At 39.5% G+C, this 18,578-nt stretch overlaps 1 protein-coding gene across 1 annotated transcript; it reads left to right on the top strand.

Annotated features, from left to right (window-relative positions):
• The first annotated feature begins 4,310 nt into the window (after positions 1–4,310).
• On the top strand, positions 4,311–5,323 carry LOC130461482 (uncharacterized). The gene is made up of 4 exons (XM_056829598.1): positions 4,311–4,504; positions 4,595–4,646; positions 4,738–4,884; positions 4,975–5,323. Exons 1-4 carry the CDS (start codon positions 4,311–4,313, stop codon positions 5,107–5,109), a joined length of 528 nt encoding a protein of 175 aa, XP_056685576.1. The 3' UTR covers positions 5,110–5,323.
• The last annotated feature ends 13,255 nt before the right edge of the window (positions 5,324–18,578 follow it).

Raw genomic sequence — 18,578 nt, 5'->3', positions numbered from 1 at the left:
ATCGGTCATGCATGCACCACGGACACCTGTCCACCCATGGATTATGAGCCCAGGCTCCCATGGTTTATGAGCCCAGGCTCAGGGCCCAGGCCCCATGTTACGATGAGCCCAGGCTCTTATGGGCCCAGGCCCAGTGGAGAATTCCTTCACGGTTCGTACTTGCCGACAACTAGCATGTTAAATTGCAAAGTTTATGAATGAATTGAATATGATGTTTTATTAAATGTTTTACTTATTGTATTCTCCCTGTGTTATTAAATAAAATGAATTTACGCTGCTAGAATAGTTCGTTACTGAGTCTTCGGCTCACCGTTTTGTTTTCCGTTTTAGGTACTGCGGGGAACGATGGACACGAGTAGTGGCGAGGAATTTCACGTTAATAATATTCACCTAGTTTATGCTTAAAGTTTTAATAGTTTTAATTAAAGACTTTTAGTAAGTTATGCACTTTTATTTTGATAATATAAAGGATTATTATATATATTTTGGAGTATTTAAAGGCTTATGATTGATGTTTGCCTTGTAATTTCCGAAAAGGAAGTTACGGCAGGTAATGTCCCGACCAATTAGGTTAATTCCGCTGCTAATTATGTGTTAATTATTGAATTAGAGGTCGGGGCATTACAGTTTGGTATCAAGAGCAAAGGTTCTGGACCATAAGTGCTAAACCTTACGGGTTTTCGCACGAATAGAATTCATTAGGCTTTAAGTGAAGAATTTTAAGGAATGAGTTAAAAAGAATTTTCTAAAATCCTGCTAAGTTAAAATGAACATGAGTGGGAGTGTAGGAATGGGATCAAAGGGTTTATTTTATATTATTATTTCGCTTAAATCTGATAAGATATGTTATGCAGAATGTCGACCATTGATGCTATTAACGATGTTACCAACGGAGCTCGCAACGAGCATCATGTTCACGATGATAACGACATTACTCACGAGGAGTATGTCCATGTTAATGGCCATGAGGAAAGGATGGAACGATTGGAAAATGTGAGTGCAATGTTGGCCGAATTAGTCCATGATTCTCGGAAAAAGAAAGATGTTAGTGGGAACGAGAGCGCAACGATGTTTAAGAACTTTTCGTCACTCAACCCACCGTCCTATGATGGCAAGCCTGATCCAGTTGAGTTCGAGGATTGGATAAGTCGCATTGATCAGTTGTTTGAAACCCTGCAATGCCCTGAGAAATGGAGAGTTGATTTCGCAGTGTTTTACTTGACGGGTCAAGCAGGATTATGGTGGAAAGTTAACAAGGAACAAAAGAATGGGCCTGGATTTGGTTGGAACGAACTACAGAAGTTAATGAGAGACAAGTTTTATCCACCATCCCTGAGGAAACAAAAAGAAGATGAATTTCTACACCTGCAACAAGGAACAATGAGCGTGTTGGAATATGCAAATAAGTTTATGGAGTTGTGCTACAGGAGTTTGATCTAGAGATCCGCGACAAGAAAGGGGCTGAGAATTGTCTAGATTGAGGTATGACGATGGTAAGGGATCTACACCGATTGATGATTCATTTCCGGATGATCATTTACTTGCACTTGCCAGTCAGTCACCATGGTTTGCAGATTTTGCTAACTACATTGTGGGGGGAATTCTTCCGGCCGATCTTACATATCAACAGAAGAAGAAATTCCTACATGATGTCCGGTTTTACTTTTGGGACGACCCTTATTTGTTTCGTGAGACTGCTGAAGGGTTGTACAAGCGTTGTATTCCAGAATGGGAAGTTCAAGGTGTTATCAGTAGGTGTCATTCTTCGCCTTATGGTGGTCACCATGGACCGTCTAAAACAAACGCTAAGCTGTCACAATGTGGTTTTTACTGGCCTACTATGTTCAAGGATGCACATGCTTTCATTATGGCTTGTGATGCGTGCCAGAGGGCCAGCACTATTTCGAGGAGGTATGAGATGCCACAGAACGGGATCCTTGAGGTTGAAATTTTCGATGTGTGGGGAATTGAATACATGGGACCATTCCCATCATCCAAGGGTAACTTGTATATCCTTGTTGCTGTAGATTATGTGTCAAAGTGGGTGGAAGCCGTTGCCTCACCTACCAACGATGCAAACACAGTCATTTCTCTGTTCAAGAAAATCATCTTTCCGAGATTCGGGGTTCCGCGCGCTTTGATTAGTGATGGAGGGTCACACTTCCATGAAAAGCATCTAGATGCGCTCCTGCGCAAGTATGGGGTTTATCACCGCACTGGGCTAGCCTATCACCCTCAGACAAGTGGGCAAGTTGAGGTCTCTAACCGAGAGATCAAATCTATACTTGAGAAAGTGGTGGCAAAGTCTAGGAAGGATTGGAGAGATAAGTTGGATGATACTCTATGGGCATACAGAACCGCCTTTAAGACACCTATTGGTACCTCCCCGTATCGGTTGGTGTATGGCAAGGCATGTCACTTACCAGTAGAAATGGAGTACAAGGCTTATTGGGCAATCAAACAGCTCAACATGGATGCAAAGCTAGCCGGTGAGAAGCGGTTACTTCAATTGGGTGAGCTCGATGAATTCCGACTACAAGCCTATGATAGTGCCCGGATTTATAAGGAAAAGACCAAGAAGTGGCACGACAATCACATTTTTCATAGAGAGTTCGCGGTGGGCGACAAGGTTCTACTTTTTAACTCTAGGCTTAAGTTATTTCCTGGAAAACTTAAGTCTAGGTGGTCTGGGCCGTTCACCGTGACTATGGTAAGCAAGTTTGGGTCTGTTGAAGTAGAGAATGATAATGGTGAACGATTCAAGGTCAACGGGCAACGTCTGAAGTTATACCATGATGGGGCTACTGTAGGAGTGGTTGAGGTCCATCACCTCAACCCCTCCGCCTCATAGACTGCATATTCAAGGTAACAAGGTCGAGCGGGACCTAGAAATAAACCAGCGCTTTGCGGGAGGCAACCCGTATTTTATCGCTTTAGTAGTATAAGTTTTATTTTTGATTCTATTGTGTGTGTTTAGTTAGCCTTTTCCCATACCTAAGTGTGTTTAAATATTGTTTTTGGTGTTAGAGATGTGAGAAGAGGGCATTACGCTGTTTGGGTGTTTAATAATGTGCAGGCCTAAAGCTCCAAGTTCAAGAAAGTGAAATTACGTACAAGGCCAAGCATGCTGCAAACCGCCCGATCCGAATCGGGCGAGGTGCGCCCGATCGGGCGCGCACGCACTAGTGGAAAAAACCCCTGTTGTAGCCCCCTTGTTGAGGGGGGCATACATAAGCGCGCCTCAATAGCTACTTAGTCAACGCGGGTCAAATATTTTACTATTCTATTGAGGCGGGCTTTTGTGGTGTTCGCTTCTACAGAAGCTGTTGAAGGGGGCTTTCCTTGCCCGCCTCAATAGAAAGAAGCTGTTGAAGGGGGCTTTTAATTGCCCGCCTCAATAGGGTCTTTCTGTTGAAGGGGGCTTTTAATTGCCCGCCTCAATAGGCTACATTAAATTTAAATCAATTACAACCACCGCCAAACAGATAAGCTAGATCTCTTCACATCTCGTCGTACTTCACATCTCTTCCAACGCATACCTATCCTCACCGCGCGACTCCACCACCACCATAACCACCACCACCACCTTCCTCACCGCGCGGCTCCACCACCACCATCTGAAGGAGAGTTTCCCCACCGTCGTCTTTCCTACCTTCGCGCGACTCCATCTGTTTCACACAATCGATTTGTGAAGCTAGGTTAGTTTTTATTTGCAATTATTTGGGTAATAATCCTCTTTTTTCTCGTGCATTTTCCACTTCATTTCATTTTTGTTTGATTTCCCTGATCATCGACCTAATTGCCCCTGTTTGTTGTTTGAATTCCTGCTCGACCTAACTCCATCTGTTTTTTGTTTGAATTCCTGCTTGAATTTCATTTTTGTTTGAATTTCTCGTGCTAGGTTAGTTTTCTTGGCGAACTAGGTGCGCTGTGCTCGGTGCCGGCTTTGCTGGCTTGTCCGTGGCGTGGCATTTGCTATTCGTACGCATCTCTCTCTTCTCAACTCTCAACCTTTCTCTTTCAATTATAATTATACCATGCATTTCAGTTTTTAAATTGGGTATTTCAATTATACTTGCATTTCAGTTTTCACAAATTAGGGTATTTCAATTATACTTGCATTTCAGTTTTCATAAACCAGGGTATTCAATTTTAAGATACGATAGTTTGTTTGTTTTGGCAGCACAGCCCCAAAGAATTGAAAGTAAAAGTTGACATTTTTGATGATGTTGGCATTGCTGGCGGCGCTTCTGGTGTTGCTGGAGGCCTCGTTCCCCTAAAGGTTACTGTTTTTTTTATGTGAATAATTCATGTTGTCCATATTTACTATTTTGGATGCTTTTCTCATTAAGTCATCATATATTATATCAGTGAAGCTTCTATGGAGGGGTGAAGAATGCTGGACTGAGTTTTTGAATCTTCTAAATGTTGCAGAAGCTGCTGCCACGGCAGCTTCTAGTCCTCACTTTCCACTCAACACTACTGATTTCATTGTTCGAAGAACGTTAGTCTTTTTTCTTGAATTTATCTCATAAAGCCAATGCTTATAATATAATTCTTAGTGAAATATCTCATGGTGTAAGCTTCACTTCAGGGGCATATTGAGACCAGCTGTTAGTGAAAAGATTTTGGATGTCATGCATCAAGTAATTTATCTTCACCTAATTTGCAGAATGTGGGATGTAAATAAGAATATGTCTCCAAAATAGATAAACTCGGGTTGATTGTTATATGAAGAATGCTCAAAATTGTCTAGCAAGTTGTCCAATACAGGCCGTTAATGAAGTTGCTGCAAGAGAGCTTATACCAAATTTATCTACGCCTTTGAACAGAGCCTTCTTTATGCCTAAAGCTGTGAATGTTAATCCCCACCACTATCTTAAGGTGTGAGGATCATCTCACTAATTGTATTATCATATTATGTGCTGAGCATATGTATGTGGTATATGTATTTGATTGATTTTTTTATGCCAGGCACTTTTTCTTGCAAGTGAACATTTGGCCAAGAGGTTGTCATCAACAGGTTTCCCTGGCAAGGAAATAGCTTTGCACAAGAAAGTTGTCACTTCACTAAGTGAAGTGGGAGGTTATTTCTCATTCTGTCTTTAAACGAGCGATAGAGTGTGCCTTCCATTGAGCTGACTGGCTGCAGTTTGTTCATCCAGATGAATATGATGTTGTGATAGTTTGTCTTGGGGCTAGAGTTGACATGCTAGCTGACCTGTCTGGAATGCTTCCTTTAAGGACATGCAGAGGCATTGTTGCACACCTGCAGTTGAATGATCCCTTGTGGTAAGAATTTAACAAGTTTTAGTTTCAAGCACCATTTAACATTATTATACTGGTTGCTGTGATATGAATGAACGAGGGAAATAATAACTTATGACTTGTGAAGATATGACTGTTAGTGCGGCTGGAGGCCATGATCTATGCAATAGTTACCCTTGATCAAAAGAAGGATAAAAGGCGTTTTCAAAAGAGCTTTTTTTTCTGGTGAAGTTTCTGGATTCTGGAATGTTATAGCAGTTAGTAGCTATAGTAAAAGTAGAGATACTGTCATTAAAATCTCTAAACACTCTTACCTTGATATTAACCAGGCTGATACTGTTAACATCTATTGAAAGGTTGGGATCAGAGGCTATACTGACTACGATTTTGCCGAGAGTGATTTTGTGATGCTCTTTTCTAGGCTTTACTGTTAGCTTATATTGCTAATATGCATGTATGCTCTTGCATTGAGGTGCATTGAGAGCATTTACTTTTTTGGGAGAGGTAAGTTCAGAAATACAGAGTATTACAATAGGTTGGGGAAAGTTCAAATAATTTATACCTGGATTATGCATGAAGACACAAGTGCTTATTGAACATTCATCGTTCATCTCCTCTTTTTTCTTTATATATATATATATATATATATATATATATATATATATATATATATAGGGGAGGAATCCGGTGAGAACACCTCCTTATGTAAGAACACTTCTTATGGTGAGAACAATTTTACACTCTCTATGTTCTATATTGATTAATATGACATTTCCGCTCCTAACTTTGAACTAAAGAACCTAAGGACTCATTTGATTCTTATTACATGATTAATATGCATAGTTTTAACTTTCTAAAACTCATTCGAATCTATTTATGCACATTTAAGGCTCATTAGGTCGTTATAGGTCATGTTTAGAGCTAAAATGACATTTCCGCTCCCAACTTTGAACTAAAGAACCTAAGGACTCATTTGATTCTTATTACATGATTAATATGCATAGTTTTAACTTTCTAAAACTCATTCCAATCTACGTATGCACATTTAAGGCTCATTGGGTCGTTATAGGTCATGTTTAGAGCTAAAATGACATTTCCGCTCCCAACTTTGAACTAAAGAACCTAAGGACTCATTTGATTCTTATTACATGATTAATATGCATAGTTTTAACTTTCTAAAACTCATTCGAATCTATTTATGCACATTTAAGGCTCATTAGGTCGTTATAGGTCATGTTTAGAGCTAAAATGACATTTCCGCTCCCAACTTTGAACTAAAGAACCTAAGGACTCATTTGATTCTTATTACATGACTAATATACATAGTTTTAACTTTCTAAAACTCATTCGAATCTATTTATGCACATTTAAGGCTCATTAGGTCGTTATAGGTCATGTTTAGAGCTAAAATGACATTTCCGCTCCCAACTTTGAACTAAAGAACCTAAGGACTCATTTGATTCTTATTACATGACTAATATGCATAGTTTTAACTTTCTAAAACTCATTCGAATCTATTTATGCACATTTAAGGCTCATTAGGTCGTTATAGGTCATGTTTAGAGCTAAAATGACATTTCCGCTCCCAACTTTGAACTAAAGAACCTAAGGACTCATTTGATTCTTATTACATGACTAATATGCATAGTTTTAACTTTCTAAAACTCATTAGAATCTATTTATGCACATTTAAGGCTCATTAGATCGTTATAGGTCATGTTTAGAGCTAAAATGACATTTCCGCTCCCAACTTTGAACTAAAGAACCTAAGGACTCATTTGATTCTTATTACATGACTAATATGCATAGTTTTAACTTTCTAAAACTCATTCGAATCTATTTATGCACATTTAAGGCTCATTAGGTCGTTATAGGTCATGTTTAGAGCTAAAATGACATTTCCGCTCCCAACTTTGAACTAAAGAACCTAAGGACTCATTTGATTCTTATTACATGACTAATATACATAGTTTTAACTTTCTAAAACTCATTCGAATCTATTTATGCACATTTAAGGCTCATTAGGTCGTTATAGGTCATGTTTAGAGCTAAAATGACATTTCCGCTCCCAACTTTGAACTAAAGAACCTAAGGACTCATTTGATTCTTATTACATGATTAATATGCATAGTTTTAACTTTCTAAAACTCATTCCAATCTACGTATGCACATTTAAGGCTCATTGGGTCGTTATAGGTCATGTTTAGAGCTAAAATGACATTTCCGCTCCCAACTTTGAACTAAAGAACCTAAGGACTCATTTGATTCTTATTACATGACTAATATACATAGTTTTAACTTTCTAAAACTCATTCGAATCTATTTATGCACATTTAAGGCTCATTAGGTCGTTATAGGTCAACAACGTACTTAATTATCTCTATAGTCTGCAACTATATCTTTTAATTTTATGCTTCAATGGAATGTAAAGACAATATCGTGAGTGTAAACTTTGGTACTCATATATATTTTCCTTCCATGCAACTTGCAGGCTAGGGATCGAGTCGATTGGAAGAAAGTCAACACGACCTTACTTAAGGTTTGTAATGCATGATCTAAAGGGACCTAAGTGGCTGGATTAGAGACATTTGTTAGATTAGCTCTCTAGCCTTTTGTCTTTAGTTGTTAATATTAGTTGTAATTTGTTAGACTAGCTAGGTGTTTAAAAATTGTAAACATACGTACTATATATACGCTTTAATTTGCTCTGTTGGGTTAATATAAATGAAGTTAATGTAATGATTTATTTATCAAAGATAAGCAGATTCATACCTTTGCCATTTTGGTGTTGATTGGGTACAGGTTTCAATACTCAATGGAGTATATATCTAGTTGTGGTTATTGCCGCCTATTTTATATTTTAAAAGAATTTGGAAAAAAAAAATTAATGTTGTTGAAGGGGGCTTTTAATGTACGCCTCAACAACATATGAATTTATGGCGTCAATGTACTGGTATTGGCGCAAAAATAAGGACCTGTTGAGGGGGGCATTTAAGAAGTGAGCCTCAACAGAGGAGGCTGTTGAGGCGGGCTTCTTAAATGCCCCCCTCAACAGGTCCTCATTTTTCGCTTTTCTGTAGAGGTTGTTGAGGCGGGCTTTTGAAAGCCCCCCACAACAGATCACCTGTTGAGGCGAACAAAGCCCGCCTCAACAGATCACTGAGCTGTTGAAGCTACGTCTGTCGCAGCGGGCCTTGTTCGCCTCAATAAACCCAAAATGCCCCCCTCAACAAGTATTTTTTCCACTAGTGACGGATGAATTTCATGCAGCTTCTCTGTGCCCGATCGGGCGCAGCATGCCCGATCGGGCGGTCTGGCGAGTGGAATGCCCGAGTCGGGCGATGGTCTGCCCGATCGGGCGCTGAAGGTGAGTGGTTTGCCCGATCGGGCGGTTGAGGAAAAGTTCGTGAAAAAGTCAAGGAAGAATTCGGGGCAAGAAAAAGTCAAGAAAAGAGGCATTCGCAAATCGCCCGATCCGGATCGGGCGAGGTGCGCCCGATCGGGCGCGCACGGATCAGAAGAAAAGGGTCGCAAATAGCCCGATCGGGCGAAATGTTGCCCGATCGGGCGAAACGCGATTTCAGCGACAAATACACGGATTCCCCTTTCTTTCTTCACTTCCTCTTCATCTTCAACCTAACTTTCTCTCACTTCCTCCATTAAACCCCAACCTCCAAAAACTTCCAACCACCATATCTCCCTCAAATCTCCATCAAATTCAATAATTTTTTCATCAAAATCATCCTCTCATCATCCTCTACAACCTATACCAAACCAATTTCAGTTTCCTCCAATCCCCACAAAATCCCCAAATTCACCCAAAAAGCTCAAAAACCTCAAAAAAATCAGATTTTCATCAATGGCACCGACCACAAAGGAAATGCACAAGGGTACCAAGAAATCAGCATGAAGCTTCGACGAGCCGAGCTCGGGAACCGACACCACCACCTCCGCCGCCGCAATTCGAGCCCGACACGGATTTTCCGGATGTCATTTTTGTTACAGAGGAGCAACGAGCACGATTCATCCACCTCAAATTGAGGGAGGTAATCCCTACTCGCTTTATATGCCAAAAATCTTTACATGAAATGGGTATTGAAAGTGATGTCAAGCGTGTCTTTGTTGGTGTTGGTATGAGAAACATGTATAGCATGCTCCGTCTCACATTTAGACGGTTAACTCTGGAATTTTTGAGTAGTTTCAATGTGCGTAGAGAGGGTTATCGAACCGTGTCGTCGGTTCAATTTCGTGTGATGAACCGAACCTACACCATGTGTTTAGCTGATTTTGGTAGGATTTTTGGATTGTCTACCACCTATAGTAGGAAACCTAAGGAAACCCATAATAACTGCACCATATGGGGAAAGCTTACGGGTAATGCTAATCCCGGGAGTATGCAACATTTGCATGCTTCCAAGATACAACACCCGGTCCCTATTGTCTTTTACAGGTTTCTGGGATTTACGATCTTTGGTAGGGATGAGACCCAAAATATTAGGAGTACGGAGCTAGAGATTCTAGGTGGCTACGTTTTAGAAGGGGAGGATGGCTACAAAATGAACCTTGCACATCATATGGCCTCTCAATTCTATTCCATAGCCACTTCCACCCATACTACCCGCATTACCATTGGTGGGTTGATCACCCACATAGCCATGGCCACGGCTAACTTTACTGAGGCTAACCAGACTCCAGTTCTGGGTAGCAACTTACTTGACTTGGCTTACTTTGGTGGACTCCGTCGGCTACAGGGGGAGCATGGGTTGTTTAGACCGGGAGCCATGTATTGGATGTTTGAGGGAAACAGGCTTTTCACCTTGCCTGACCCTCAAGGCCGCACTAGTTTCAGACCCGGTCAGGCTCATTACTTATATGTTGGATTTGAGCAACAGGCTCAGCCTGACCCCCAGCCTCAGCCTGACCCACAGCCAGAGCCCCACCAGTACCAGCCAGAGCCTCGCACCTACTTTAGGAGGGGGCGTCGAGACGCGGGGAGGCCCCAGGGTGGCCCGGTAGTAGATGAGGAGCAGGGGTCCATTCATGAGAGGTTGAGCAGACTTGAGCTCGGTTTCCAAGAGTTCGCAGCTGATCACCAGAGGACCATGTTCCCATTCTACGATCAGTATGCCAGGCAGGGCTACATTGCCCCAGATTATGAGCACCCTACCTGGTATACCTATCCCGCGGAGGGATATGGAGCTCCGGGTTCTATGGGCACCTTCACACCTACCCAGTACGGAGGGTGGGGAGCGGGTCCTAGCGGGGCATGGTGGCAGAGATGATGGTGATGATGATGATGATGATGGCGGCCATGGCCGTCAATGATGGAGATGAGGATCGAGTTGGTTCGATACCCTTGAGCCAATGAGGACATTGTCTGATTTGGTTTGGGGGGGGTTTCACATTACTTGTACATTGTAGGTATGTTTCTCTTTTCTTTTCGCATTTCTTTATTTTGGTGTGTTTCTTTGGTGTGTTTATTGCTTTGTAGAGTAGTTTATTGCTTTGAAAAAAAAAATACGTTCCGATGAATACAATATCATGCTTCCCTGTGCCCCTTGAGCGGAAATGGTATTTGATGATGGGCAATGTAGATGTGTTAGCCATGATTTGATATTCGATTGCTTTGATGCCTAAACATGAGTCAACTCCGACTAACTACTTGTGGACTTGGTGCTTGACTAGTTGACTTGGTTAGGATGTGTGATAGCTTCCTGTGTGTCATTGATTTTGAGTATTGGTTTGCAACTATTAGTAGTGTTTTATGACTCATATACATGCATATTGTGGAGGACGAAGTCATTTTTCTATTTAGGTAGCCTTCAGATGAATTTAGATATATTTGTTCTCTCTTTTTCTACCCATGTTGTGCTTGTGCCCTTTATTCGGTGACTAACCATATTACAAGCCCATGAAAACCCCATTGGTTACTAGTCCCAAGCCTAGCTTGGGGGAGCTAATAGTAGTGAGGTGAGGGAGTTGTAGTGTGGTACATTTTGAGCATATTGAGTATTGAAAAGGGAAGTTCTTCTTATCATGATTGTTGTTGAAAAAAAAATGAGCTGAAAAATAAATGAGATGAGGAGAATAAAAAGAAAAAATGTGAAGGTTCCAAAAGAAGGAAAAAAAAGAGATTGAAAAAAAAAGGGAAAAATATCGTTATTCTCAAAATAATTCAAGCTTTTGTCACTCCGGTATTACAAATTCTTATCTGCATGAGTGATTGGTTATAATTGTGAAATCAAGGCAAGAAAGTATAGTGTGGTTTGTTTGCTGTTTTATTCATGTGTTGAGTGGGAGAGTTGTGGTCATCATTTGTGATTGATCATGGATTTGCTAGGATTTATGCTCCCCAAAGCTAAGGCTTTAAGCTCACATTTTACCCAAATTCACCACACCCTTACCTAAGCCTATCATTACAAGCTTGAAAGACCTTCCGACCTTTGTGCATAGAGTTGTATTAATGTGAAAGTAGTTGTTTATCAATGCAAGTTATGACATGACACATTCCGAGTCGACTACTAGGTTGAGTGTATGTTTTTTCTAGACACACGAGTGTTGTGAGTTTGGGAGGGCATTGTACACTTATTTGTTGGGAGGGGAGCGAACGGGTACATTTTTTATCCGCCACATAAATGAGTGACGAGTGTGTGAGCACTAGTCTTGAATTCCATTGTACACTTGTGGTTCGCTTTGCGTGACGATTGTTAAGGTGGATTGGCGATTAAATGAATTTGATTGGTTGACATTGATGCATGCTTGTTGGATTTTGCCTCGAATTATGTTTTTCATTTTGAATTATGTTGGGGGTGAAGTTGGTTTTGTGTTCATCGATGATTTCCTTTCTTAGGGACAAGCAAGGATCTAGCTTGGGGAGGTTTGATATGCATGTTTTATATAGTATTTTTACCCTCGTCCCTTAGTACTTTTATGTGTCAAACGTGCTCTTAGGAGCCGTTTCTAGTACTAATGTGTGTTATTGAGTGTGCCTTGAGTTTCAGGTTTGATTATGAGAAATTGGTCTTTTTAGACCTGTTTCATGTTGATCTAGGCCACTATATGAGCCCAAGGAAGTTCGGGACCTTCATCGTCGACTTTCGGGAGCCTTGGATGCTTATGGTTGAGCCCCGGGAGTTAGACTCAGTGATATGGGCGAGCTATACTGAAGATTGCAAATCGCCCTGGAAGTTGAGGGCGAAATGCAACCATCGGGCGGAATTGAAGCAGTTTGGATTCATCAACGCGCGCCCGATCGGGCGCAGCTCGCCCGATCCGGATCGGGCGGTCATCCAGAAGCCTATGTGGAGAGTTCGCAAACCTCCCGATCGGGCCAAAATGGATCGCCCGATCGGGCGACGCCAACCTCCAGCAGTTTTTCGCGCATTTACTTTCCGTTTTTTAGGCTTTATTTTGGTAAACTATATAAACAAGCTTTAATTATTTTTAGAGGACATCTTATTTTCTAGTATTGAACCTTAGTATTATTTCCCTTAGCCTAGTTTTCTCTCTAATTCATGCAAAAACACTTAGTTTAATTCTCAATAAAAATTCAAGCTTTCACTTCCTTTTGTTCTTCAAATAGGTATTATTTCTTATTTCAATTCATTGTCTTGCTTTAATAATGTTTTCAATTATGATTATTGCTTTGTTTATTGTCAACATGCTTGGGCAGTTTAATTTCTAGGGTTGGGGATCCATGAATAATATGAAGGGATGATTGAATGATTATGATTGTTGGCATTGTAATTGATTCCTATTGATTGGTTTATTTCACTATACAATTAGATTTGTGCAGGTTTAATTGTGGTAGTTATGCAATATCAAATTAAGATTCGAGAGATGCAATTTGATGTTTAGGCTTGTGTCAATAGGTGGAATTAGAGTTAATACGTAGCGAGAGCCCGTTAATTCTAAGTCTATGATTAGTATCGACTTGAAAGAGCATGCTAGTCTAATTAATTACTTTGTTGATTATCGTGATTGTTCAATGTCCTGGATTATTAATTGTTGGCGAACCTATACCCTAGATTCCTTAATATATTGATTCATTCTTGTTTAATTATCGTTCGTAGTCTTAGCATACAAACCACCAACCAACTCTTGTTCACAATAGTCTAGATTAATTAATTGATAGTAGAAAGAACGCATGTTTCCCTGTGGATTCGATCCTGACTTCCCTTGCTACCTAGCTAGTGGACCTTAGGTTATTTTTGATTAGGTGATACGACTTTAGCCTGTCACATAGTCTAGAGATTGGGGTTGAAGCCTTGGATTAGAATTAGGGATTTTGGAGATGATTTTGTGATTGATTTTGTGATTAAATTGATTAATTGATGTTTGATTCTATGTCTAGTTAGTTTAGTATTAGCTAACCTAAATTGCTAGAATATTGGAGTTTTGGATTCGAATTGGTGCGAGAGCGTGATGGTTGCTTGCATTACTTTGGCTTGATTCCTCGTTCATAATTTCCTCTTCGAGTCTTGATTGTAGCGAGAGCTAGATTAGGATTGATTGAGTAGTGCTTGTCGAAGCCACAAATTGATCATTGCATTCATTCATTAGTCATTGCATATCATGAGCATTTAAGATCTTCGGAACTCCCAATTCAAATTCCATTGCCAATTCCCGAAATCTCTAGAGTTTCTTTACTTGTTCATATTTCATACTTTTTTATTTCAAAAGATTCATACATATATACATACATACCTTTCGTTTGAGCTAGCTTGTGAATGCAAATAGTTTGAAAAGTCAAATATATCCATTCTCTTGGGTCGATCCCTATGCTTGCCACTATAGTCAATATAGTCGGTTAGTTTAGGAGTATATAAATGTTGTTTGATTGAGCGGTATCCATCAACGACCGTAAATCGACTCATCAGGTATGTAATGAGAAGGAATACTGAGAAGTAGGAGGGTATTCAGAATTATGAGGGGAGGTTTATGCCATTTGTTGAGAAGGTTTTAGCTTGGGTTCTGAGGCATCTTTTAATTGTATAGTCTGCCCTTCTAGATTGGATGAATGGGAGTTAGAAACTGATTTTGACAGGCATGTGGTAGATTTAAAGGCGTTGACTGTTAGGTTATGATTCATATGACAGTTCATAAATCATGCGGAAAAACCATAAAGCCAGGAAACATATTATTTACACATAATCATTTAGCATAGTTTAGATGCATACTCTTTGTTGCGTGCCTTCCCTAGCTGCGCCCGAACCGAACAAGAACAAGTCTTTAGGACTCCAAGTGTCGTCCCTCCGTAGATAGTCCACAGCACGTCCGGATCCGCCTTAAGATTGACCAACTAGAATCGCCCTTAAGGTTCTAATATTTTCGGTTAGGTAGGCAAGAATATTGGCTGATTTTTCTGCTTAAAAATCTTAGTTTTGAATACTTAAAACTTATTTATAAATAATGACCCCTAGGCCTTTATTTATAGAGTTATGGAAAAGGAATCGTAATCTTAGTAGGATACGAATTAATTGAAATTAGAATCCTACATGAATTCTATTTAATTAATTTATCCAATTAGGAATAGAAATTTAATCATACACTGACTCTTGTAGATTTAGGAATCACGCATGAGCACAAACTCACACACACACGGCAGCCACAAGGGCTGCCCATGCGCGTGCGAGCAGCAGCCCACGCAGCGCGGCCCACGCATCCGTGGCCTTGGCGCGCGCTGGGCCTGCCTTGTGGTAGGCCTGGGCGCTGCCTTGGCTGGGCTTGTGGCGCGCGCGTGCTTGCTGGGCGATGGCCCCGGCTTCGTGCTGGGCCTTCGTCCGGCAGGCCTCGTCCGATGCTAATTCGTACGATACGCTTCCGATTAAATTTCCAGTTCCGGAATTTATTTCCGATACGAACAATATTTAATATTTCCGATTCCGGAATTAATTTCCGTTTCGAACAAATATTTAATATTTCCGTTTCCGGAATTATTTTCCGATTCCGGTAATATTTCCGATTCTGACAATATTTCCGTTTCCGGCAATATTTCCGATTCTGGTAATATTTCCATTTCCAATAATATTTTCCGATACGTACCATGTTTCCGTTTCCGGCAACATCTACGACTTGGATAATATTCATATTTTCGATACGATCCATATTTCCGTTTCCGGCCATATCATCGTTTCCGGAGTATTCATTTCTTGCCTGTGACGATCTTAGCTCCCACTGAAACCAAGATCCGTCGGTTCCGAATATTCATAGATGGAGTATTTAATGCCATTAAATACTTGATCCGTTTACGTACTATTTGTGTGACCCTACGGGTTCAGTCAAGAGTAAGCTGTGGATTAATATCATTAATTCCACTTGAACTGAAGCGGCCTCTAGCTAGGCATTCAGCTCACTTGATCTCACTGAATTATTAACTTGTTAATTAATACTGAACCGCATTTATTAGACTTAACATAGAATGCATACTTGGACCAAGGGCATTATTTCCTTCAGTCTCCCACTTGTCCTTAGGGACAAGTGTGCATTTCCTAATTCCTTTGTCGCTCGATGCTTGCTCTTGAACATAAGGTAAGAGTTGTCATCCTTATTATGTCCAGAGGTGTTCCTCGGTTTCAGAGTTCAACTGATCAAATAAACAGATAATCATAGCCTATGATTCATCCGAGCACGGCCATGCATTTCACAGTTTCTAGCTCTCCGAGTGGCCTTGTACAACTTTTAAGCATCTCTTCCCGATTTATGGGAGGACAATCCCAATCTTGCGATCTTGAGATTAGACTTCGTTTGATAGGTGATTACCTGAGTGTTGCCTTTATAGCCTCCTTTTACGGTGCGACGGTTGGTCAACGTCAAAGCAACCAGTTCTCAAACAAGTAATCTCAAATCACTCAGGTATTGAGGATTTAGTGTCTAATAATTTTAATGAAATTTACTTATGACAGATTTTCATCTCTTACAGTAAAGTTTCATAGGTCTTGTCCGATACTAGTCTTCCCAAAGTAAGTATCTATGCAAATGATTATGACATTGCCATGTCCACATAGTTCAAGAAACAGAACTACTAGTCATCTTGCATTCTAGTCGTCTAACGTTTTCTATGCGTCCAATTTTATAGAAAACTCCGACTAGGGACCATTTTCAACCTTTGACATTCAAGTTCACTTGATAGACATTTCTTAGTCACAGGACTGGTCCTGACAGTCTATCTTGAATATTTCGTCAAATTTGAAGGGACTCATCATTTAATACTAAACCAAGATTAAATGGAATATGAAAATACATTTCATATATGATAAATGTTCAACCCCAATGTTTTACAACCATGGGCCTCAAACCCATTTTCTAAAACAATTCATGGAATTCAAAGCTATGCTTGATTTCCAGTGCGACAATGTGAGTGTTGCTTCTCACTTGTTGCATAGGTTTAGTTATCATGCTTTGCCAATCTTAACATCCTTTTCATCGAATGTTCTTTGAGATATGATGATAAGATCTTTTCGAGTTTGTTTATTATGTGATCTAGTCTTTCTTACTTCGATGGTGGTTTTACTCATTTTGCAATGAAGAACCATCAAGTTAGCAGACCTTTTTCTTGCTTCAAGAGTGGTTCTACGCATTTTTCAATGAAGAACCATCAAGCCAGCAGATAGGTGATCTTCCCAAGTTCAGTGAAGAACTCTTTAAACAACCCTGTTTTATTGCTTCTTAGGCAATAATTACTTTTACTTCAACTGTATAGGTTGCTAGTGATGCTTTGTTTGGTTTTACCTATCCAAGCAGTTCATAGATATGTGGAAGACTCTCCAACTATATCTTAGAACATAGAAATTATTATTTTAATTTCCCACGCAACAACTCATGGTCTCCAATCCATGTTGCCATTTCAAAACACGATGCTCTATAGCTTGTCCTTGCCAATGGTTAACTCCAAAGGGTCTTGCTTGATCCTTTGCCAGTGTTTATGCGTGTAGCATCAATATTTAGCATATCTTTATTTCCTTGAATCAAGAACTATTCCTATGTACCTTTTCAAGTACCATAAGTATTCTTGATCTCAATCTAGTTGATCTTCACTTAGATCAATAGAGATTGGTATATGTTCGTCATGCCTAAAGTCATACGATACGTTTTTGGCGATCCTCATATTATATCATACATGATAAATTCTTTTGCAGAATAATTCCCAATTGAATTCTATTCATGTAACTTTAGCTTATCTAGTTTCAGTAGATACTAAATTCGGCTAAATTCTTTGACATATAATATAGGTTATGAATCTTATTTAGACTCTTTGATGTTTAACTTAGTAAATGCTTACACATAGTTCAAACATCCTTTACTTAGATTTATTCACATGGGTCGAATATCTCCAATGGAGACTTTCGTGTTTGATTTAGTAAATGCCATTACTTAATCTAAAACAATATTATAAGATCTTTGTAAATAGATCTTAATACCCAGTATGTACTAAGTTTCGCCATGGTCCATTATTGATGAATAATTTCAAATCTAAGTCATTAGCATTTGAATGTTATTTCACAATAGAGAGATATGTGTGTGATACACATAGGACCAATTAAGTTTTATGTACTCCCACTAAACTTCTTATATATCTATAAGAATCATGTACATTTTATGAAACTAAAATACTTATTAGCTTCACTAAAATACATTTCTAATTCCCAATTGCTTGCTTAAATCTGTACTTAGATTTCATAAGCTAGCTTTCTTTTTCAAGCATTTATTTGGATCCACAAATCCTATGACATACCATGTACATAGTTTATTCCAACATTTGACTGAGGAATACGTATTGTCATCCAATTGCCATATGTACCAATATGCAATCATTGCTTGAATTATAGACTTAAGCATTACGATTTTGCATGAGGTTTCAACACAATCCATGCCATGAATTTGCTTGTAACCTTTAGCAACTAATCTAGCTTTGTGTGTGAACACAATTCTATGTTTGATGGTTTTTATCCTTAAAACAAACTTGCAACCAATAGGTGTGAAACTATTCTTGCAAATCAACAAAATTTCAATTTTGTCATCAAAACATTGAGTATGTTTTATGGCCTCTAACCATTTAAAACATTTGAGTCTATATATGGCCTCTAACCATTTTAGGGAATCTGGGTTTCGTCATAGCTTTCTTACAGGTCACAAACTCATTAATCTACATGATAATAGTTTGACTGCAAGTTGTAGGTTTCTTCACTATCTAATAGAAGAATTGCATAGTTTCAGTGACCTGAATTCCATGTTTCTTCACTATCTAATAGAAGAATCTCATAGTTTCAGTGACTTGAACTCTATGCCTACTTGGGTATAGAACATCAAAC

This window comes from Spinacia oleracea, chromosome 5 (assembly GCF_020520425.1).
Source record: "Spinacia oleracea cultivar Varoflay chromosome 5, BTI_SOV_V1, whole genome shotgun sequence".
NCBI classification, from domain to species: Eukaryota; Viridiplantae; Streptophyta; class Magnoliopsida; order Caryophyllales; family Amaranthaceae; genus Spinacia; species Spinacia oleracea.
This window is presented reverse-complemented; position numbering and strand designations above follow the sequence as displayed.